The 22,813-nt window shown below is 39.7% G+C and overlaps 1 protein-coding gene and 1 long non-coding RNA gene across 3 annotated transcripts in view; one reads left to right on the top strand and one right to left on the bottom strand.

Moving 5' to 3' along the window:
- The window catches only part of LOC103215729 (uncharacterized), a 197,651-nt gene that overhangs the window by 121,562 nt on the left and 53,276 nt on the right, over nt 1-22,813 (top strand). The gene's annotated exons all lie outside the window — the stretch shown is intronic.
- The window catches only part of ANKRD30BL (ankyrin repeat domain 30B like), a 47,467-nt gene continuing 42,097 nt past the window's right edge, over nt 17,444-22,813 (bottom strand). Inside the window, exon 6 of the mRNA XM_037988155.2 lies at nt 17,444-20,845. Within this exon, the coding sequence (XP_037844083.1) occupies nt 20,748-20,845 (98 nt within the window). The 3' untranslated portion in view covers nt 17,444-20,747. The remainder of the gene's footprint in view (nt 20,846-22,813) is intronic.

The raw sequence follows: 22,813 nt of genomic DNA, 5'->3' as shown, positions 1-22,813 counted from the left end.
TTTCTTTTGCTTCTGATCGTTCCTTTTGTAGTACACAAAGCTTCTTTTTCATTTGTTTCATTTTTGCTGTAAGTTGTTCACAGGGACTTTTTTTTTTTTTTTTTTTTTTGACAGAGTCTCGCTCTGTGGCCCAGGCTGGAGTGCAGTGGTGTGATTTCCTCTAACTGCAAGCTCCGCCTTCTGGGTTCACGCCATTCTCCTGCCTCAGCCTCCCGAGTAGCTGGGACTACAGGCACCCGCCACCACGCCTGACTAATTTTGTTTTTACATTTTTAGTAGAGACGGGGTTTCACTGTGTTAGCCAAGATGGTCTTGATCTCCTGACCTCATGATCCTCCCGCCTCAGCCTCCCAAAGTGATGGGATTACAGGCGTGAGCCAAGGCGCCCGGCCCACAGGGATATTTTTTAAGTTCCCTTGCTTTTTCACAAGAAAGAACTGCATCCAAGATTTTTGATAGGCTAGTTGAATCTGTCTCAAGGAGGAGATAGAAATAAAATATATTAGTACTTTTGGGACATAAAGAACCGCATATTTCAACAATCACTAATTCATACACTGAACAAATATATATTGATTGCCTACCATGTGGAAGGCATTATACTAAGCTCTGCAGATTAAACAGAAAAAAAGAAAAAAAAAAAAAAAACTCTGCCCTTCCTTAACTTAAAATGTGCTGAAAGACAAAGCCCCAGAAAAGTGACAATTATAAATTCAGATAGATACTATAAGAAAACAGATTGCTAAGAATTAGATCTATACTAGGCTCATGGAAAATTCCCCCGAGGAATGTATAGCTACACTGAGGAATGAAGACTGAAAAGGAAGCAGTTGAGCAAACAGGGAAGGAAAGCATTTTAGCCAGTGTGCGGCATGTGCTGAAGCTCTAGTGTAGTCTGCCTCTAGCCAAGAGAGAACAGCAGGTACTGATTTTTCTTCGTAGCTAAAATAAATAAAATCAAAACCCACAAAATACATTAAACAATTTTTTAGACACTGGACATTAGGCAAAGAAGATAATAATCCCTGAAAAACAGAAAAAAAAGAAAGGTTTTATGAAGTTTCAGCTTCCTACCTTGACACAGATTCCAAGACATGACACAGGAAGAAAAAACTGAGGTGGGATCTACCAGACTCTCTTGGTTACATTGATGAAGCTTAGTGTCTGGTAAAACCAAAACAGACAGACATTATAGAATAAACACTGAGGAGGAGCTAGCGGTACAGAGGCAACGGCAAGAAATCCCTGTAAACCCCCTGTCGGTATTCAGCAAAATTTTGAACATTGCATGTGAGCTAGAAAACTACCTAAGGGGGTGGGGGGTGGCTTATAAAATTAGAGGAAATCACACTTGGTGCTTGCACAGTGCCAAGAAGTGTGTCTATTTTTATACATTTGCCTGGGAAAACCCAGACTTCATGGGAAAATGAATAGTCAGAAAGGCCTTGCCTCAGGTGTGGGGAGTTAGCTCATACCATAAAAAGCAAAAATGAAAAGGGTCAAGCTGTTTATAAGTAACTCAACTCTATTCTACTATAAAAATCAAGAAGATAAGTAAAGCATAGAAGATACTTTTAAAAACTAAATTGTACTTGTAGAGATACAAGTTACAATGCCAGAGATGAAAGCTGCACTGAGTAGATATGAGCATAGATTAATTTGCCATCACGAAAGAAAAGATTCACAAATTTGAGACACTAGTGAACTATGAGCAAACTTCCAGCAGATAATATATAAGTCTCCAAAGAGGTAGGAGGAGAGGCAGAAAAAAAATTTGAGGAAAAATTGGCTAAATATATTCTAAACTTAATGAAAGTCATAATCCCACAGATCTAGGCTGGGATCTGACTGATAGAAAAGAAATGAAAATATATTATTGTAATTTCTTATACCATCTATGTTATGATATAATATTACTTGAAGGTGGGTTGTGATGAGGTAAATTCATACACTATAAATCCTAAAGCAACTACTAAGACAGCAAAGAGTTATACCTAATACCAAATAAACTTATACCAAAAAAGATATGACAAAATTATAAAGAAATGTAAAACTAGATTAATAACTAAAAATGTTATACATGTATAGATATGTAACTAAATCATAAAAATTACTAAACTAGTCTGAAGGAAGCAGAAAAAGGAAAAAAGCAAAGCAAATAAGATCTGGGACTAATAGAAATCAAACAGCGTGATGACAGACAACTCTAATCATATCAATAATTACATTATAAATTAAAGTGGTCTAAAGACCTCTGCTCAAAGGCAGATTTTCAGAATGGATAAAAAAGCAAGACTTACATGTATAATGCCTAAAAGAAATAAACTTTAAATATAAAGACAAAAATTGGTTAAAAGATGAAACACGATACACCACACTAACACTTGATAAAAAAAGGCTGAGGAAGAGTATTAATACCAAAGTACATTGCATAGCAAAAATATTACCAGCAATGAACAAGGTCATTTTATAGTGACAAATGGTTCAATTAATCAAGAAAACGTAGCAGTCCTAAATATTGATGTACATAATAACATAAATGCTTCAAAATACATGATACAAAAATTGATAGAACTGCAAAAGAAATGGACAAATTCCCAAGTATAGTCTAAAATTTCTAAACCCCTTACTCAAGTGGTATAATGAGGCAGAAAATTCTGGAAAAATGTTGGCATGTGTACTCACCAGTCTAGACATTTTCCCACCCCTGTGTATGTATGCTGCTTTACTTACAAAAAGTTAGGTAGGATCTCGGGAGATTTCTTCTTGGATACCAGAAATATCAACCACATCAACAGTATACCTAATAACTCTAAAATAATTCTTTTGAACAGATTACCAGTAAAGAACTTGTAAGTTAAAGCCAGTAGACCTTTCAGTAATTTTACTGCTTGAAATTCTCACACTTAAAAGATATTTGCAACATCACTTTCTCTGACTCCTCTTCTACGTTTCTTTAGCCACTGCTCAGTCTCCTTTACCAAGTCCTTTGACTCTTGTGAAATTTTGATATTCCCAGAGTTTTGTCAATGACTTTCTTTTTATTCTACATCTACTACATCATGGAAAAGCTCATTGAGATCTATGGCTTTGCCTAATAATTATAATAAAATTATTCTAAACCTGCATCTTCAACCAGAGTTCTATCTCCAGCTAGAAATGCCTATAATCCCATTACCTACTGAAAGTATCCCACATGAATGTTTCATTGAACTCAATATGTAAAGAAAACTGTTGGGCTGTCCCAAGACTGTTTGCTCTTCTCTGTTAACCTGACAATTTCCTACTCCTTCCCCATGAGCATTGTAAATGCTTGTGCACAATCTGAAAATTTATGAATGACCTGAGAGTGTATCTGTCCCCTAGCTTTTTAAACTCAATAATCACTAAACTGGGGGTGGAACAAGATGGCCGAATAGCTCCAGTCTCCAACTCCCAGCGCCAGCAACATAGAAGACTGGTGATTTCTGGATTTTCAACTGAGGTACTGGGTTCATCTCACTAGGGAGTGCGGGACAATCGGTGCTGGTCAGCTGCTGCAGCCCTTCGAGCGAGAGCTGAAGCAGGGAGAGGTATCGCCTCACCTGGAAAGTGCAAGGGGGAAGGGAATCGCTTTTCCTAGCCAGGGGAACTGAGACACACAACACCTGGAAAATTGGGTAACTCCCACCCCAATACTGCGCTTTACCAAGGATCTTAGCAAACAGGCACACCAGCAGATTATATCCCACACCTGGCAGGGAGGGTCCCAGGCCCATGGAGCCTCCCTCATTGCTAGCACAGCAGTCTGTGATCTACCAGCAAGGGAGCAGCGAGGCTGTGGGAGGGGTGCCTGCCATTGCTGAGGCTTAAGAAGGTAAACAAAGCCTCTGGGAAGCTTGAACTGGGTGGATCTCACAGCAGCTCAAGGAGTCCTGCCTGTCTTTGTAGACTCCACCTCTGGGGACAGGGCACAGCTAAACAACAACAACAACAAAACAAAGGCAGCTGAAACCTCTGCAGACAAAAATGACTCTGTCTGACAGCTTTGAAGAGAGCAGTGGATCTCCCAACATGGAGGTTGAGATCTGAGAACGGACAGACTGCCTGCTCAAGTGGGTCCCTGACCCCTGAGTAGCCTAACTGGGAGACATCGCCCACTAGGGGCAGACCAACACCCCACACCTCACACGGTGGAGTACACCCCTGAGAGGAAGCTTCCAAAGCAAGAATCAGACAGGTACACTCGCTGTTCAGCAATATTCTATCTTCTGCAGCCTCTGCTGCTGATACCCAGGCAAACAGGGTCTGGAGTGGACCTCAAGCAATCTCCAACAGACCTACAGCTGAGAGTCCTGACTGTTAGAAGGAAAACTAAAAACAGGAAGGACACCCACACCAAAACCCCATCAGTACATCACCATCATCAAAGACCAGAGGCAGATAAAACCACAAAGATGAGGAAAAAGGAGGGCAGAAAAGCTGGAAATTCAAAAAATAAGAGCACATCTCCCCCTGCAAAGGAATGCAGCTCATCGCCAGCAACGGATCAAAGCTGGACAGAGAATGACTTTGACAAGATGAGAGAAGAAGGCTCCAGTCCATCAAACTTCTCAGAACTAAAGGAGGAATTACGTACCCAGCGCAAAGAAACTAAAAATCTTGAAAAAAGAGTGGAAGAATTGATAACTAGAATAATTAATGCAGAGAAGGCCATAAACGAACTGACAGAGATGAAAACCATAACACGGGAAATACGTGACAAATGCACAAGCTTCAGTAACCGACTCGATCAACTGGAAGAAAGAGTATCAGCGATTGAGGATCAAATGAATGAAATGAAGCGAGAAGAGAAATCTAAAGAAAAAAGAAGAAAAAGAAATGAACAAAACCTGCAAGAAGTATGGGATTATGTGAAAAGACCAAATCTACATCTGATTGGGGCACCTGAAAGTGAGGGGGAACATGGAACCAAGTTGGAAAACACTCTGCAGGATATCATCCAGGAGAACTTCCCCAACCTAGTAGGGCAGGCCAACATTCAAATTCAGGAAATACAGAGAACACCACAAAGATACTCCTCGAGAACAGCAACTCCAAGACACATAATTGCCAGATTCACCAAAGTTGAAATGAAGGAAAAAATCTTAAGGGCAGCCAGAGAGAAAGGTCAGGTTACCCACAAAGGGAAGCCCATCAGACTAACAGCAGATCTCTCAGCAGAAACTCTACAAGCCAGAAGAGAGTGGGGGCCAATATTCAGCATTCTTAAAGAAAAGAATTTTAAACACAGAATTTCATATCCAGCCAAACTAAGTTTCATAAGTGAAGGAGAAATAAAATCCTTTACAGATAAGCAAATGCTTAGAGATTTTGTCACCACCAGGCCAGCCTTACAAGAGATCCTGAAGGAAGCACTAAACATGGAAAGGAACAACCGGTACCAGCCATTGCAAAAACATGCCAAAATGTAAAGACCATCGAAGCTAGGAAGAAACTGCATCAACTAACGAGCAAAATAACCAGTTAATATCATAATGGCAAGATTAAGTTCACACATAACAATATTAACCTTAAATGTAAATAGACTAATTGTTCCAATTAAAAGACACAGACTGGCAAACTGGATAAAGAGTCAAGACCCATCAGTCTGCTGTATTCAGGAGACCCATCTCACATGCAGAGACATACATAGACTCAAAATAAAGGAATGGAGGAAGATCTACCAAGCAAATGGAGAACAAAAAAAAGCAGGGGTTGCAATACTAGTCTCTGATGAAACAGACTTTAAACCATCAAACATCAAAAGAGACAAAGAAAGCCATTACATAATGGTAAAGGGATCAATTCAACAGGAAGAGCTAACTATACTAAATATATATGCACCCAATACAGGAGCACCCAGATACATAAAGCAAGTCCTTAGGGACTTACAAAGAGACTTAGACTCCCATACAATAATAATGGGAGACTTCAACACCCCACTGTCAACATTAGACAGATCAACGAGACAGAAAGTTAACAAGGATTTCCAGGAATTGAACTCATCTCTGCAGCAAGCAGACCTAATAGACATCTACAGAACTCTCCACCCCAAATCAACAGAATATACATTCTACTCAGCACTACATCACACTTATTCCAAAACTGACCACATAATTGGAAGTAAAGCACTCCTCAGCAAATGGACAAGAACAGAAATTATAACAAACTGTCTCTCAGACTACAGTGCATTGAAACTAGAACTCAGGACTAAGAAACTCAATCAAAACCGCTCAACTACATGGAAACTGAATAACCTGCTCCTGAATGACTACTGGGTACATAACGAAATGAAGGCAGAAATAAAGATGTTCTTTGAAACCAATGAGAACAAAGATACAACATACCAGAATCTCTGGGACACATTTAAAGCAGTGTGTAGAGGGAAATTTAGAGCACTAAATGCCCACAAGAGAAAGCTGGAAAGATCTCAAATTGACACTCTAACATCACAATTAAAAGAACTAGAGAAGCAAGAGCAAACACATTCAAAAGCTAGCAGAAGGCAAGAAATAACTAAGATCAGAGCACAACTGAAGGAGATAGAGACACAAAAAACCCTCCAAAAAATCAATGAATCCAGGAGTTGGTTTTTAGAAAAGATCAACAAAATTGACAGACCGCTAGCAAGACTAATAAAGAAGAAAAGAGAGAAGAATCAAATAGACGCAATAAAAAATGATAAAGGGGATATCACCACCGACCTCACAGAAATACAAACTACCATCAGAGAATACTATAAACACCTCTATGCAAATAAACTAGAAAATCTAGAAGAAATGGACAACTTCCTGGATACTTACACTCTCCCAAGACTAAACCAGGAAGAAGCTGAATTCCTGAATAGACCAATAGCAGGCTCTGAAATTGAGGCAATAATTAATAGCCTACCAACCAGGACCAGATGGATTGACAGCTGAATTCTACCAGAGGTACAAGGAGGAGCTGGTACCATTCCTTCTGAAACTATTCCAATCAATAGAAAAAGAGGGAATCCTCCCTAACTCATTTGATGAGGCCAACATCATCCTGATACCAAAGCCTGGCAGAGACGCAACAAAAAAAGAGAACTTTAGACCAATATCCCTGATGAACATTGATGCAAAAATCCTCAATAAAATACTGGCAAACCGGATCCAGCAGCACATCAAAAAGCTTATCCACCATGATCAAGTGGGATTCATCCCTGGGATGCAAGGCTGGTTCAACATACGCAAGTCAATAAACGTAATCCAGCATATAAACAGAACCAAAGACAAAAACCACATGATTAACTCAATAGATGCAGAAAAGGTCTTTGACAAAATTCCACAGCCCTTCATGCTAAAAATGCTCAATAAATTCCGTATTGACGGAACGTATCTCAAAATAATAAGAGCTATTTATGACAAACGCAGGACCAATATTATACTGAATAGGCAAAAACTGGAAAAATTCCCTTTGAAAACTGGCACAAGACAGGGATGCCCTCTCTCACCACTCCTATTCAACATAGTGTTGGAAGTTCTGGGTAGGGCAATCAGGCAAGAGAAAGAAACAAAGGGTATTCAGTTAGGAAAAGAAGAAGTCAAATTGTCCCTGTTTGCAGATGACATGATTGTATACTTAGAAAACCCCATTGTCTCAGCCCAAAATCTCCTTAAGCTGATAAGCAACTTCAGCAAAGTCTCAGGATACAAAATCAATGTGCAAAAATCACAAGCATTCTTATACACCAGTAACAGACAAACAGAGAGCCAAATCTTGAATGAACTTCCATTCAAAATTGCTTCAAAGAGAATAAAATACCTAGGAATCCAACTCACAAGGGATGTAAAGGACCTCTTCAAGGAGAACTACAAACCACTGCTCAGTGAAATAAAAGAGGACACAAACAAATGGAAGAACATAGCATGCTCATGGATAGGAAGAATCAATTTTGTGAAAATGGCCATACTGCCCAAGGTAATTTATAGATTCATGCCATCCCCATCAAGCTACCAATGAGTTTCTTCACAGAATTGGAAAAAACTGCTTTAAAGTTCATATGGAACCAAAAAAGAGCCCACATTGCCAACACAATCCTAAGTCAAAAGAACAAAGCTGGAGGCATCACGCTACCTGACTTAAAACTATACTACAAGGCTACAATAACCAAAACAGCATGGTACTGGTACCAAAACAGAGATATAGACCAATGGAACAGAACAGAGCCCTCAGAAATAATACCACACATCTACAGCCATCTGATCTTTGACAAACCTCAGAAAAACAAGAAATGGGGAAAGGATTCCCTATTTAATAAATGGTGCTGGGAAAATTGGTTAGCCATCAGTAGAAAGCTGAAACTGGATCCTTTCCTTACTTCTTATACGAAAATTAACTCAAGATGGATTAGAGACTTAAATGTTAGACCTAATACCATAAAAACCCTAAAAGATAACCTAGGTAATACCATTCAGGACATAGGTATGGGCAAGGACTTCATGTCTAAAACACCAAAAGCAATGGCAACAAAGGCCAAAATTGACAAATGGGATCTAATTAAACTAAAGAGCTTCTGCACAGCAAAAGAAACTACCATAAGAGTGAACAGGCAACCTACAGAATGGGAGAAAATTTTTGCAATCTACTCATCTGACAAAGTGCTGATATCCAGAACCTACAAAGAACTCAAACAAATTTACAAGAAAAAAACGAACAACCCCATCACAGAGTGGGCCAAGGATATGAACAGACATTTCTCAAAAGAAGACATTCATACAGCCAACAGACACATGAAAAAATGCTCATCATCACTGGCCATCAGAGAAATGCAAATCAAAACCACAATGAGATACCATCTCACACCAGTTAGAATGGCAATCATTAAAAAGTCAGGAAACAACAAGTGCTGGAGAGGATGTGGAGAAATAGGAACACTTTTACACTGTTGGTGGGATTGTAAACTAGTTCAACCATTATGGAAAACAGTATGGCGATTCCTCAAGGATCTAGAACTAGATGTACCATATGACCCAGCCATCCCATTACTGAGTATATACCCAAAGGATTATAAATTTTGCTGCTATAAACACACATGCACACGTATGTTTATTGCGGCACTATTCACAATAGCAAAGACTTGGAATCAACCCAAATGTCCATCAATGACAGACTGGATTAAGAAAATGTGGCACATATACACCATGGAATACCATGCAGCCATCAAAAAGGATGAGTTTCTGTCCTTTGTAGGGACATGGATGCAGTTGGAAACCATCACTCTCAGCAAACTATCTCAAGAACAGAAAACCAAACACCGCATGTTCTCATTCATAGGTGGGAACTGAACCTTGGACTCGGGAAGGGGAACATCACACACCGGGGCCTATCATGGGGAGGGAGTAGTGGGGAGGGATTGCATTGAGTGTTATACCTGATGTTAATGACGAGTTGATGGGTGCTGATGAGTTGATGGGTGCAGCACGCCAACATGGCACAAGTATACATATGTAACAAACCTGCACGTTATGCACATGTACCCCAGAACTTAAAGTATAAAAAAAAAAAAAAAAAAAAAAAAGAATAGTTTGGGCAAACATACAGTGAATAAGTGGTTATTTTTTGAAAAGGTACAAGCCAGTAATACTACCAGCTAGCAGAAAAGCAAACAAACAAACAGAAATATAACCAGACCGAAATGGGGCAAATAACCTGAGGAGCTATTTGTGCAAAGAAGACAGGAAACTGACCCAACGTTTACAAAAACGTGGTTAACATTACTACTCATGGAAAAAACGTAGATCAAAACCACACTCTGATCTCATCTCACTCCAACTAGAATGAATATTACAAAAAGATAAAAATATTTAAAGACTAATAAAGAAGAAAAGAGAGAAGAATCAAATTGACGCAATTAAAAATGATAAAGGGGATATCACCACCAACCCCACGGAAATACAAACTACCATCAGAGAATACTATAAACACCTCTATGCAAATAAACTAGAAAATCTAGAAGAAATGGATAATTTCCTGGACACTTACACTCTCCCAAGACTAAACCAGGAAGAAACTGAATTCCCGAATAGACCAATAGCAGGCTCTGAAATTGAGGCAACAATTAATAGCCTACCAACCAAAAAAAGTCCAGGACCAGATGGATTGACAGCTGAATTCTACCAGAGGTACAAGGAGGAGCTGGTACCATTCCTTCTGAAACTATTCCAATCAATAGAAAAAGAGGGAATCCTCCCTAACTCATTTTATGAGGCCAACATCATCCTGATACCAAAGCCTAGCAGAGACACAACAAAAAAAGAGAATTTTAGACCAATATCCCTGATGCACATCGACACAAAAATCCTCAATAAAATACTGGCAAACCGGATCCAGCAGCACATCAAAAAGCTTATCCACCATGATCAAGTGGGCTTCATCCCTGGGATGCAAGGCTGGTTCAACAAATGCAAATCAATAAACGTAATCCAGCATATAAACAGAACCAAAGACAAAAACCACATGATTATCTCAATAAATGCAGAAAAGGCTTTTGACAAAATTCCACAGCCCTTCATGCTAAAAACTCTCAATAAATTCGGTATTGATGGAACGTATCTCAAAATAATAAGAGCTATTTATGACAAACCCACAGCCAATATCATACTGAATGGGCAAAAACTGGAAGCATTCCCTTTGAAAACTGGCACAAGACAGGGATGCCCTCTCTCACCACTCCTATTCAACATAGTGTTGGAAGTTCTGGGTAGGGCAATCAGGCAAGAGAAAGAAATAAAGGGTATTCAGTTAGGAAAAGAAGAAGTAAAATGTCCCTGTTTGCAGACGACATGATTGTATATTTGGAAAAGCCCATTGTCTCAGCCCAAAATCTCCTTAAGCTGATAAGCAACTTCAGCAAAGTCTCAGGATACAAAATCAATGTGCAAAAATCACAAGCATTCTTATACACCAGTAACAGACAAACAGAGAGCCAAATCATGAATGAACTCCCATTCACAATAGCTTCAAAGAGAATAAAATACCTAGGAATCCAACTCACAAGGGATGTAAAGGACCTCTTCAAGGAGAACTACAAACCACTGCTCAGTGAAATAAAAGAGGACACAAACAAATGGAAGAACATACCATCCTCATGGATAGGAAGAATCAATATCGTGAAAATGGCCATAATACTCAAGGTAATTCATAGATTCAATGCTATCCCCATTAAGCTACCAATGACTTTATTCACAGAATTGGGAAAAACTGCTTTAAAGTTCATATGGAACCAAAATACCCTGCATTGCCAAGACAATCCTAAGTCAAAAGAACAGAGCTGGAGGCATCACGCTACCTGACTTCAAACTATACTACAAGGCTACAATAACCAAAACAGCATGGTACTGGTACCAAAACAGAGATATAGACCAATGGAACAGAACAGAGCCCTCAGAAATAATACCACACATCTACAGCCATCTGATCTTTGACAAACCTCAGAAAAACAAGAAATGGGGAAAGGATTCCCTATTTAATAAATGGTGCTGGGAAAATTGGCTAGCCATAAGTAGAAAGCTGAAACTGGATCCTTTCCTTACTCCTTATACGAATTTGATTCAACATGGATTAGAGACTTAAATGTTAGACCTAAAACCATAAAAACCCTAGAAGAAAACCTAGGTAATACCATTCAGGACATAAGCATGGGCAAGGATATCATGTCTAAAACACCAAAAGCAATGGCAACGAAAGACAAAATTGACAAATGGGATCTAATTAAACTAAAGAGCTTCTGCACAGCAAAAGAAATTACCATCAGAGTGAACAGGCAACCTACAGAATAGGTGAAAATTTTTGCAATCTACTCATCTGACAAAGGGCTAATATCCAGAACTTACAAAGAACTCAATCAAATTTACAAGAAAAAAACAAACAACCCCATCAAAAAGTGGGCAAAGGATATGAACAGACATTTCTCAAAAGAAGACATTCATACAGTCAACAGACACATGAAAAAATGCTCATCATCACTGGCCATCAGAAATGCAAATCAAAACCACAATGAGATACCATCTCAATATTATTGCAAGAACAAGAAACCAAATACCACATGTTCTCACTCATAGATGGGAAGTGAACAATGAGATCACTTGGACACAGGAAGGGGAGCATCACACACCAGGTCCTATTGTGGGGAGGGGTAGGGGGGAAGGATAGCATTAGGAGATACCTAATGTAAATGATGAGTTAATGGGTGTAGCACACCAACATGGCAGATGTATACATATGTAACAAACCTGCATGTTGTGCACATGTACCCTAGAACTTAAAGTATGAAAAAAAAAAAAAAAAAGGAACACAGAGGCCATAGGCAGCCCATGGTGGCCTTCCTGTCAAGAGTCTTAGATCCAGTTACTTGTGGGTGGCCTCAATGCATCCAATCAATTGTGACTACAGCACTAATGGTCAAAGAGAGCAGAAAGTTAAACTTTGGAGGAAAATTGACAGTAAGAAGGCCCCACCAAGTTAGTTCTATCTTAAACCAGAAAGCAGGGAGATGGCTTACTGACTCAAGAATCTTAAAGTGTGAGGCTATTCTGATAGAAAAAGATGATTTTTTTTTTTTTTTTTTTTTTTTTTGAGACGGAGTCTGGCTCTGTCACCCAGGCTGGAGTGCAGTGGCCGGATCTCAGCTCACTGCAAGCTCCGCCTCCTGGGTTTACGCCATTCTCCTGCCTCAGCCTCCCGAGTAGCTGGGACTACAGGCGCCGCCACCACGCCTGGCTAGTTTTTTTTTTTGTATTTTTTAGTAGAGACGGGGTTTCACCGTGTTAGCCAGGATGGTCTCGATCTCCTGACCTCGTGATCCGCCCGTCTCGGCCTCCCAAAGTGCTGGGATTACAGGCTTGAGCCACCGCGCCCAGCCGAAAAAGATGATTTAACATTAACCACTGATAATTCGCTTAACCCAGCAGGTTTCCTAATAGGGGATCCAAATCTAAAGAGAGAGCACACATGTTTAGATTTAAGTGATTACCATGCAAAGGTCTAACCAGACCTAGGAGAAACCCCCTTCAGGACAGGATGACACTTATTTATAGATGGTTCCTGCGAGGTGATTGAGGCAAAAACCTGCAATGGGTATTCAGTAATTGACGGAGAAACTCTTGAAGAAATAGAGGCAAGAAAATTGCCTCAGAATTGATCTGCCGAAACTTGTGAGCTGTTTGCACATAGCCAAGCCTTAAAGTACTTGCAGAAACAGGATGGAGACACCTATACCAATTCTAAGTACGCTTTGGAGTGGCTGATACATTTGGAAAAACTTGTACTGAACGAGGTCTCATTAATAATAAACGTCAAGATCTTGTTCATAAGGAGCTAATCACCCAAGTATTGAATAACCTTCAATTGCCAGAAGAAATAATGATTGTCCATGTCCCCAGACACCAGAAAAGTCTTTCTTTTGAAAGTCGAGGAAATAACCTAGCAGATCAGATAGCTAAACAGGCTGTCATTTCTTTTTATTATTATTATTATTATTATTATTATTATTATTATTATACTTTAAGTTCTAGGGTACATGTGCATAACATGCAGGTTTGTTACATATGTATACTTGTGCTATGTTGGTGTGCTACACCCATCAACTCGTCAGCACCCATCAACTCGTCATTTACATCAGGTATAACTCCCAATGCAATCCCTCCCCCCTCCCCCCTCTCCATGATAGGCCCCGGTGTGTGATGTTCCCCTTCCCAAGTCCAAGTGACCTCATTATTCAGTTCCCACCTATGAGTGAGAATATGTGGTGTTTGGTTTTCTGTTCTTGCGATAGTTTGCTGAGAATGATGGTTTCCAGCTGCATCCATGTCCCTACAAAGGACATGAACTCATCCTTTTTTGTGGCTGCATAGTATTTCATGGTGTATATGTGCCACATTTTCTTAATTCAGTCTGTCACTGATGGACATTTGGGTTGATTCCAAATCTTTGCTATTGTGAATAGTGCTGCAATAAACATACATGTCATGTGTCTTTACAGCAGCATGATTGATAATCCTTTGGGTATATCCCCAGTAATGGGATGCCTGGGTCATATGGTATTTCTAGTTCTAGATCCTTGAAGAATCGCCACACTGTTTTCCACAATGGTTGAACTAGTTTACAGTCCCACCAACAGTGTAAAAGTGTTTCTATTTCTCCACATCCTCTCCAGCACCTGTTGTTTCCTGAGTTTTTAATGATTGCCATTTTAACTGGTGTGAGATGGTATCTCTTGTGGTTTTGATTTGTATTTCTCTGATGGTGAGTGATGTTGAGCATTTTTTCATGTTGAACACATTTTTTTTCATGATGAGCACATTTTCATGTTGGCTGTATGAATGTCTTCTTTTGAGAAGTGTCTGTTCATATCCTTTGCCCACTTTTTGATGGGGTTGTTTGTTTTTTTCTTGTAAATTTGATTGAGTTCTTTATAGGTTCTGGATATTAGCCCTTTGTCAGATGAGTAGATTGTAAAAATTTTCTCCCATTCTGTAGGTTGCCTGTTCACTCTGATGGTAGTTTCTTTTGCTGAGCAGAAGCTCTTTAGTTTAATTAGATCCCATTTGTCAATTTTGTCTTTCGTTGCCATTGCTTTTGGTGTTTTAGACATGATGTCCTTGCCCATGCTTATGTCCTGAATGGTATTACCTAGGTTTTCTTCTAGGGTTTTTATGGTTTTAGGACTAACATTTAAGTCTCTAATCCATGTTGAATCAAATTCGTATAAGGAGTAAGGAAAGGATCCAGTTTCAGCTTTCTACTTATGGCTAGCCAATTTTCCCAGCACCATTTATTAAATAGGGAATCCTTTCCCCATTTCTTGTTTTTCTGAGGTTTGTCAAAGATCAGATGGCTGTAGATGCGTGGTATTATTTCTGAGGGCTCTGTTCTGTTCCATTGGTCTATATCTGTTTTGGTACCAGTACCATGCTGTTTTGGTTATTGTAGCCTTGTAGTATAGTTTGAAGTCAGGTAGCGTGATGCCTCCAGCTCTGTTCTTTTGACTTAGGATTGTCTTGGCAATGCAGGGTATTTTGGTTCCATATGAACTTTAAAGCAGTTTTTCCCAATTCTGTGAATAAAGTCATTGGTAGCTTAATGGGGATAGCATTGAATCTATGAATTACCTTGAGTATTATGGCCATTTTCACAATATTGATTCTTCCTATCCATGAGGATGGTATGTTCTTCCATTTGTTTGTGTCCTCTTTTATTTCACTGAGCAGTGGTTTGTAGTTCTCCTTGAAGAGGTCCTTTACATCCCTTGTGAGTTGGATTCCTAGGTATTTTATTCTCTTTGAAGCTATTGTGAATGGGAGTTCATTCATGATTTGGCTCTCTGTTTGTCTGTTACTGGTGTATAAGAATGCTTGTGATTTTTGCACATTGATTTTGTATCCTGAGACTTTGCTGAAGTTGCTTATCAGCTTAAGGAGATTTTGGGCTGAGACAATGGGCTTTTCCAAATATACAATCATGTCGTCTGCAAACAGGGACATTTTACTTCTTCTTTTCCTAACTGAATACCCTTTGTTTCTTTCTCTTGCCTGATTGCCCTACCCAGAACTTCCAACACTATGTTGAATAGGAGTGGTGAGAGAGGGAATCCTTGTCTTGTGCCAGTTTTCAAAGGGAATGCTTCCAGTTTTTGCCCATTCAGTATGATATTGGCTGTGGGTTTGTCATAAATAGCTCTTATTATTCTGTGATACATTCTATCAATACCGAATTTATTGAGAGTTTTTAGCATGAAGGGCTGTGGAATTTTGTCAAAAGCCTTTTCTGCATTTATTGAGATAATCATGTGGTTTTTGTCTTTGGTTCTGTTTATATGCTGGATTACGTTTATTGATTTGCATGCATTGAACCAGCCTTGCATCCCAGGGATGAATCCCACTTGATCATGGTGGATAAGCTTTTTGATGTGTTGCTGGATTCGGTTTGCGTGTTCTTAAGTGAGCACTCCTAAAGCTACCCCATTATCCACGTTGATGAAAAAGTAGAATGGCTTTTCTAGGGAAGGTAAGGCTAAGACAGGGGTGGTTATAAGCCTTTTTTTCAGCTTTTCAACCTGATCGACTTCCTCAGAAGTCCACAGGAGATGGTCAGTCTTCCCCTGGGCAAGTGTTGGATATAGAAGTTTACTGTTTAATGCCTGTGAGTTAATCCATAAGCAGCAGTATCCTACTAACCCTAAAAAATTCCTGAGTTCTTGTTTAGTTTGAAACAAGTGTAGGGACACGATTCCCTCAACTCGTTCAAGCCCTATTCTTCACTTGCCTACACTTATCAAGTGCTCTAAATATTTAATTTCAGGTTCTACATACTGAAGTTTTCTTTCCCTTTGAGACTCATAACCCCTCAAACTGCAGATGATTAAGAATATATGTAGAGAAGCCAGCTACCTTCTCTATATCTTCACCAGATATAAGAATATCGTCAACATATTGGAGCAGGCATATTTGTTTGGGATGACTTTTTCTAACACTTGTTCTAAAATTTGACTGAAAAGGTTAGGGGAGTCTGTGAACCCTTGGGGTAAGCCTGTCCCTCAATACTGTTGTTTCCACCCTGAATGGGGATCCTCCCACTCAAAAGCAAATATATCTTGGTTATCTTCAGCCAAGAGACATACTCAAAAAGCATCCTTCAAATCTATAATAGTAAACCATTGATGATTATATGGAATCTTGCTGAGAATGGTGTAAGGATTGAGGACAATGGAGTGGGTAGTTTGGACTATTTGGTTAATAGCTCTAAGGTCCTGTATCAGCCGGTATGACCCTTCTGATTTCTTGACTGGCAATATTGGGGTGTTATAAGGGGACATACAGGGCTCAAGAAGCCCATCTTTAATAAGACCTTCAAGTATAGGTTTCAATCCTATCCTGCACTCTAGGAGAATGGAGTATTGTTTCTTCCTTACTACTTCCCTGGAAGTTTTAGCTTGATGTGGATTGGAGGGACTCAGAGTTTCCCTTGGATTCCTTCTTTGGATCAGACATCAGGATTAATATATTTTTCATCTGCAGTGGTGAGTAGCTTTAATGAGGTGAGAAATCCTCTTGGTCTGAGTTGCATGCCTATGCCTAACTTCAACATTAAATCCCTCCCTAGTAAATTAGTCCCTGCTTTAGGGATTAACAAAAACTGAATATGGGCTGATTGAGCCTGATATCTGATTTCTGTGCTTTCTAAAATTTTTGCTTTAAATCCTTCTTCCTTTACCCCAGAGACCAAAAGTTCCTCTGAAGAACAGGCAATATTAGATGGGGGGAAAAACAAACAGAGGACCGAGTCACTCCTGAATTGATTAAAAAGGTTATCATCTCATGCTTAGGTCCCACTTCTAGACTTATCAAAGGCTCCTGGTAGGACTCAAGATAAAAGAGACAGAGCCCCTGACCCCCTTATTCTTCTTCAAAAGCCATGAGTGGAAGGGCTTCTTTTTCCTTTTCTAATTTTGGACATTATCTCTTGAAGTGGCCTGTTCTTCCACATTTGTAGTGCCTACCTTGCCCTTCCCCTGCCTCTCAGCTCTGAGATCCTTTGATTTTACTCCCCTATACTATTTAGAGGGCCTGGTAGACAACAGCCTTGATACTCTGGATGGAGGCTTGTGTCCTTTAAAGGAAGGTTTGGAACCTTTATAGTTTGTGGCCCACTGGATGCTCTGTTTAGGGGTACATAAGTTTGGAACCATCTGTTGGAAGGTGAATAACATAAGTTTTGTCTTTTGTTTTTGCTTTTCTTCGTCTCTCCTCACATATACTTTTTGAGTCTGAGAAGTTCACTTGAAATCAGTTTTCCCAATCTTCTAATTTTTGTAACTTTTTTGAAATATCTGGACAACTTTGGCCAGGCGCGGTGGCTCACGCCTATAGTCCCAGCACTTTGGGAGTCCAGGGTGGGTGGATCACAATGTCAGGAGATCGAGACCATCCTGGTTAACATGATGAAATCCCATCTCTACTAAAAATACAAAAAAATTAGCTGGGCATGGTGGTGGGCACCTGTAGTCCCAGCTACTCGAGAGGCTAAGGCAGGAGCATGGAGCTAACCCGGGAGGTGAATCTTGCAGTGAGCCAAGATCGCACCATTGCGCTCCAACCTGGGTGACAGAGCGAGACTCCATCTCAAAAAAATAAAAATATATGGACAACTTTTAGTGACAAAATGGAGCTTTAACATTCCCTGTCCCAGGGGATTTTCCAAATTTAGGCCTGCATATTATCTCATTTGCTCCTTTAGTCTAAGAATTTCATAGTCCCCTCATCTCTCTCCTGTTGTATATCAAATGCTTTAGAGAGATTTTGAGTTTGGGGTGCTGATTCCCTAGTTTCTTTCATTATCATTTCCCTTATGTCTTGCATGTTTTCTTGGTGAGCTGTGTTATTGTCCTACTGGGGATCTTGGGTGGGGAATTTTTGGTCCATGGTAGGAATGTTTTGACAAAGAGGGTGTTCACATTCCCAAATTGCCATAGCAGCCCTATGGATCAGATCCTGCTTCTTTCCTCCTCTGAAAAGGGAATGCCCAGGATGGACATAAACTCAAACCAAGTGTGTAACTGAGGTCCCAAGAACTGATCAATCTGTTCTGCCACCTCATAAGGGTCATCTAACAATGGCTTAAATTCCTTTTTCAAACTTCAGACTTCTGAACTGGTCAAGGGAGCATTCACAAATACAATAGCTCCTCCTCCTTGTGGCATGTCTTTTAAGGGGAAGAGAGTTGCGGCTGACTCCTTAGGTGTGGAGGGAAAAGGGAAGTTCTGAATGTCCTTTTTACATTGCTGTACCTCATGCTGGAGTCCCTTTAGGGAGAGGTATTTAGGCTGAAGGGGACAGGCTCATGGGATGATAACTCCCAAGAATTAGAGTTGTAAGGAGAAGGAACAACTTGAGCAGGAGAAGGATCTGGGGTGGGATCTGGGGTGGCAGCAACACCCTGAGGGGAAGGATCAGAGGCACTGAGTGGGGGGAAATGGTATAGGGGATCCCATGTGCTGGCTTTAGGTGTGGGAGTCAGCTTGTCTGACTTTTCAATTTGAGATGCTGGATTGTGTTCTTCCCTAGTTGCCTTTAAGGGAATAAGGACAGGTCCCTGTCTCCAACAAAGAGCATAGTCTAGTTCTTCTTGAGAAACCAGATTTTTACCATTAACGTATTGAATTAGAAGCTGACACATTACATGCTCATTCAACCCAAACTTTGACCAGAAGATTGAGGGTTTTGAGGGTGGGACCTTGGTTCCAAGTGAAACAGCAGTATTTCTACTGTTCATCTAATGCTTTTTCTTATGTTTAGTCCTCTCATTATCCTTCCAATATTTTAACATGAGACCCAGGGGACTATCAGCGGGAATATCTTTTTTACTATTCTCTTCCTTTTTGCTCCCTGTCTTACTTGGGGCATTTCTCATGTTAGGTCTTAGTTAGGCTTAATCCTTCATGCTAGAGAATATCTTGCCTTTCCTTCCCTGGAGGCTTTGCTATGGCTCAATCCCGCGTGCTAGAGATTTCTTTCCTATCCTTTAGCCCCACCTGCTGGAGACTCCTTGCACCCTTCTTTCGCTTCATCACTCTGACTACTTCCCTCCCAGGAATTTTAGGTCCCTCTTAGCATTAGCATCAGCATCATGGTATAAACCCCACAGCAGGATCGACCTTAAGCCATATGAGGATACAGTTAATTCCTCTTCAAAGATTTTTTATTCAAATAAAAAACCGCAGATAGGACCCACTCACTGCTTATAGCAGTAATGCCTAGTATCATCCACACAAACAGCACCACAAGCAGTAGTACTTGTGATCATTCACACACACTTTTAACCTCCAGAATATTGTGACCACCAAGGAAACACTTTGTCACCCCTGCGACGTTTCTTACCTCAGTCTGTGCACAGTTACCTGGTTGCCACGGTATGTGAAGATCCTGTCCCCCAAGTTGCTGGCCTGTTTCTTTCCACGTTGCTGAGAGCCCAGGTTTATTAATTGCACCAGGTGAGTCTCTTCCTTACCTTTATGGCCACTGCAACCAGGCAGCGGGGTGCGCCTCCTCATGGGAGAGAACTGGACCCTTCCCCAGAGGAGAATGGGAATGCTGGGTGGGCCCCCAAATTCGTGGAAAATAAATTTTTGGTGCCGCAAAGAAGAGTCAGCACTCTGACAACAAGTTTTGTCAGCAAGGCAAATTTACTTCTATAGAAGAGTGGTCTTTCAGATGGAGCAAGGGGCTAGATCACACTGGACAAGGGAGGGGAAAGGGTTCTTATTCCTAATGCAGCTAGTCCCTACTGTTGTGTCTTTCCCGTACTGGATAGGGTTGGACTGCACACTCTAAGCTAATTCAAATTGGCTGTTTCAAAGAGGGCAGGGGTATGAGCTGGGGTGGCCAGGTGAGTAGTTTCAGAGGGAAAGACAGTTATAGAGCAGGTATCTAAGGATGACTAAGGACAGAGCAGGTGACTAAGAATGACTAAAGACAGAGCAGGTGTTAGAGGCTAGAAGGGGGTTGTTTAATGAAACTAGGGGCAAGGAGGCATAAAGAACAAGGAAGTTAAACTTTAAAATGGAGAATAAACAACAGAGAAGCTGAATATACTGACGTATTTGTTCTTTGAAGGGGAACTCAGAACTCGTTGTACTTAATCTTCCCCCTCTTGAATTTTAAAGGATGTTTACAGGCTAAAATCTTTGAAGAGGAATTTACTGTATCCTATTCATCAAGTGTTCTTTCCACCGAGCATTCAGCCTTGTCAGGTGTTCTTTCCGCCAAGAATGCAGCCTCCTCAGGTGTTCCTTCAGATGTTCCTTCTGCTAAAAACAGTCTGGATAAATTTTCCTTCTGCTAAATATCATCCTTCTGACTGTTTACCTGGCAAACTTCTACTCATTCAGTTTGCCTTCCTTAAATACTACCAAACTTTTTGTTAATTCTCCGTTTTTTTTTTTTTTTTTTTTTTGAGACAGAGTCTCATTCTGTCATCCAAGCTGGAGTACAGTGGCACAATCTCAGCAGATCACTGCAACATCCACCTCCTGGGTTCACGAGATTCTCCTACCTCAGCCTTCCATGTAGCTGGGATTACATATGCAGGCCACCTAGGCCCAGATAATTTTTTGAATTTAGTAGAGATGGGATTTCACCATGTTAGTCAGGGTGGTCCCAAACTCCTGAGCTCAAGCAATCCATCCGACTTGGCCTCCCAAAGTTCTAGGATTACAGGAGTGAGCCACCGCTCCTGGACACTACCAGACTTTTTAAAGCTTTAATTCTTCACGTTGGATATAAAATATCTGACACATACTGAATATGGTAACAACATAATAAGTGACAATTATAAGCTCCCAAAGGGGTTCTGGCACAGAGTAAGCACTAAATAAAGTAGTAAATAATAAAAAAGATGATAATAACAAGAAAAATGCTTAATATCTTAATAAAGTAGTAAATAATAAAAAATGACAATGATAATAACAAGAAAGATGCTTAGTACCTTAAAGATACCTGACAGTTATTTGTTAAGTGGACAAGTAGATAAATGAATAAAGAACATATTTAGGAAATTCTGTTGGAAAAATGCAGAAATTCAGTAGAGACAGCTCTACTGTTTTATGAGCACCTTAAAGACCCAGACTATGTGTATTCCATCTTGGTCTCCTGCAGCTTGCAAAATCTAACTTATAGAAGTCCTTTGATAAATATATAATAATTTAATTTATTATATATTTATAATATATATAATGTGCTCATATAGTTCATATTGTACAATGTATTGTGTTACATTTAGGTATCACAGTAGCACTTTTGTTATTGTGTAAATTTTTTCCACTTTTATTATAATTTGTTGAGCCTAGAGTTGAGCTATTTGAATATTTATAATGATAATATTTTGGCTAGTAGGAACAGAGTATCTTGTTGTAACAAAATTACTATTAACACACTAATTATCCAGCAGATAGAACAACACATCTTGTTCTAATGAAGTAAATATATCTTACTTGGTTTCAACTTAGAGGGAATGAAGTTGATAATTGTGAGACCTTGTTGGTACAAGACTATGTAACATAACCTGCGCTTCTCAACAAAGAATTGCTTTTCTGACTTCTGCGCTCAGTAGGTATCTTTGAAAAACAATCTCCTATTGGTACTGACACACCCTGGCTAAGTTATGTTAATTCTTATTGACATTCATTTATGGTGCAAGAAAAGTATTATTGAGTTCCAAATTCTAAAGATAGTTACTTTTTTAGTGACACAAGTCACTATGTCACACAGTTGATCCTTGAATAAGGGTTTTCAGTCTAGGAGCCCACTAATAGACAGATTTTTATTTTCCTTTGCCACTGCAAGGTAGCAAGACAAATCTCTCCTCTGCCCCTCCATATCAGCCTACTCAACGTGAAGGCAATGAGAATGAAGTCCTTTACATATAATAATTCACTTCCATCTAATAAATAGTGAACATATTTATTCCTCTTTATAACAGTTTCTTTTCTCCAGCTCACTTTATTCTAAGAATACAGTATATAGTACATATAAAATAGAAGCTATGTGTTAATTGACTGCTTATGCTTTCACCTTTTCTCAGGCTCCAGGTCAACAGTAGAATATTAGTCGAGTTTTGGAGGAGTCAAAAGAAACAGATTTTCATATAAAGCAGATTTTCAGCTGCATGGGGGGATCAGCACCCTAACTGTCATGTTACTCAAGACTCAACTATAATTAATTCTAATTTTCTAAATGCAAATCATTTATTGTAAAAATTAAATAAAGCCCAGAAG

Source organism: Chlorocebus sabaeus, chromosome 9, assembly GCF_047675955.1.
Source record: "Chlorocebus sabaeus isolate Y175 chromosome 9, mChlSab1.0.hap1, whole genome shotgun sequence".
Lineage (NCBI taxonomy): Eukaryota > Metazoa > Chordata > Mammalia > Primates > Cercopithecidae > Chlorocebus > Chlorocebus sabaeus.
Note: the sequence above shows the minus strand (reverse complement) of the source record. Positions and strands in the feature narration are given on the sequence as shown.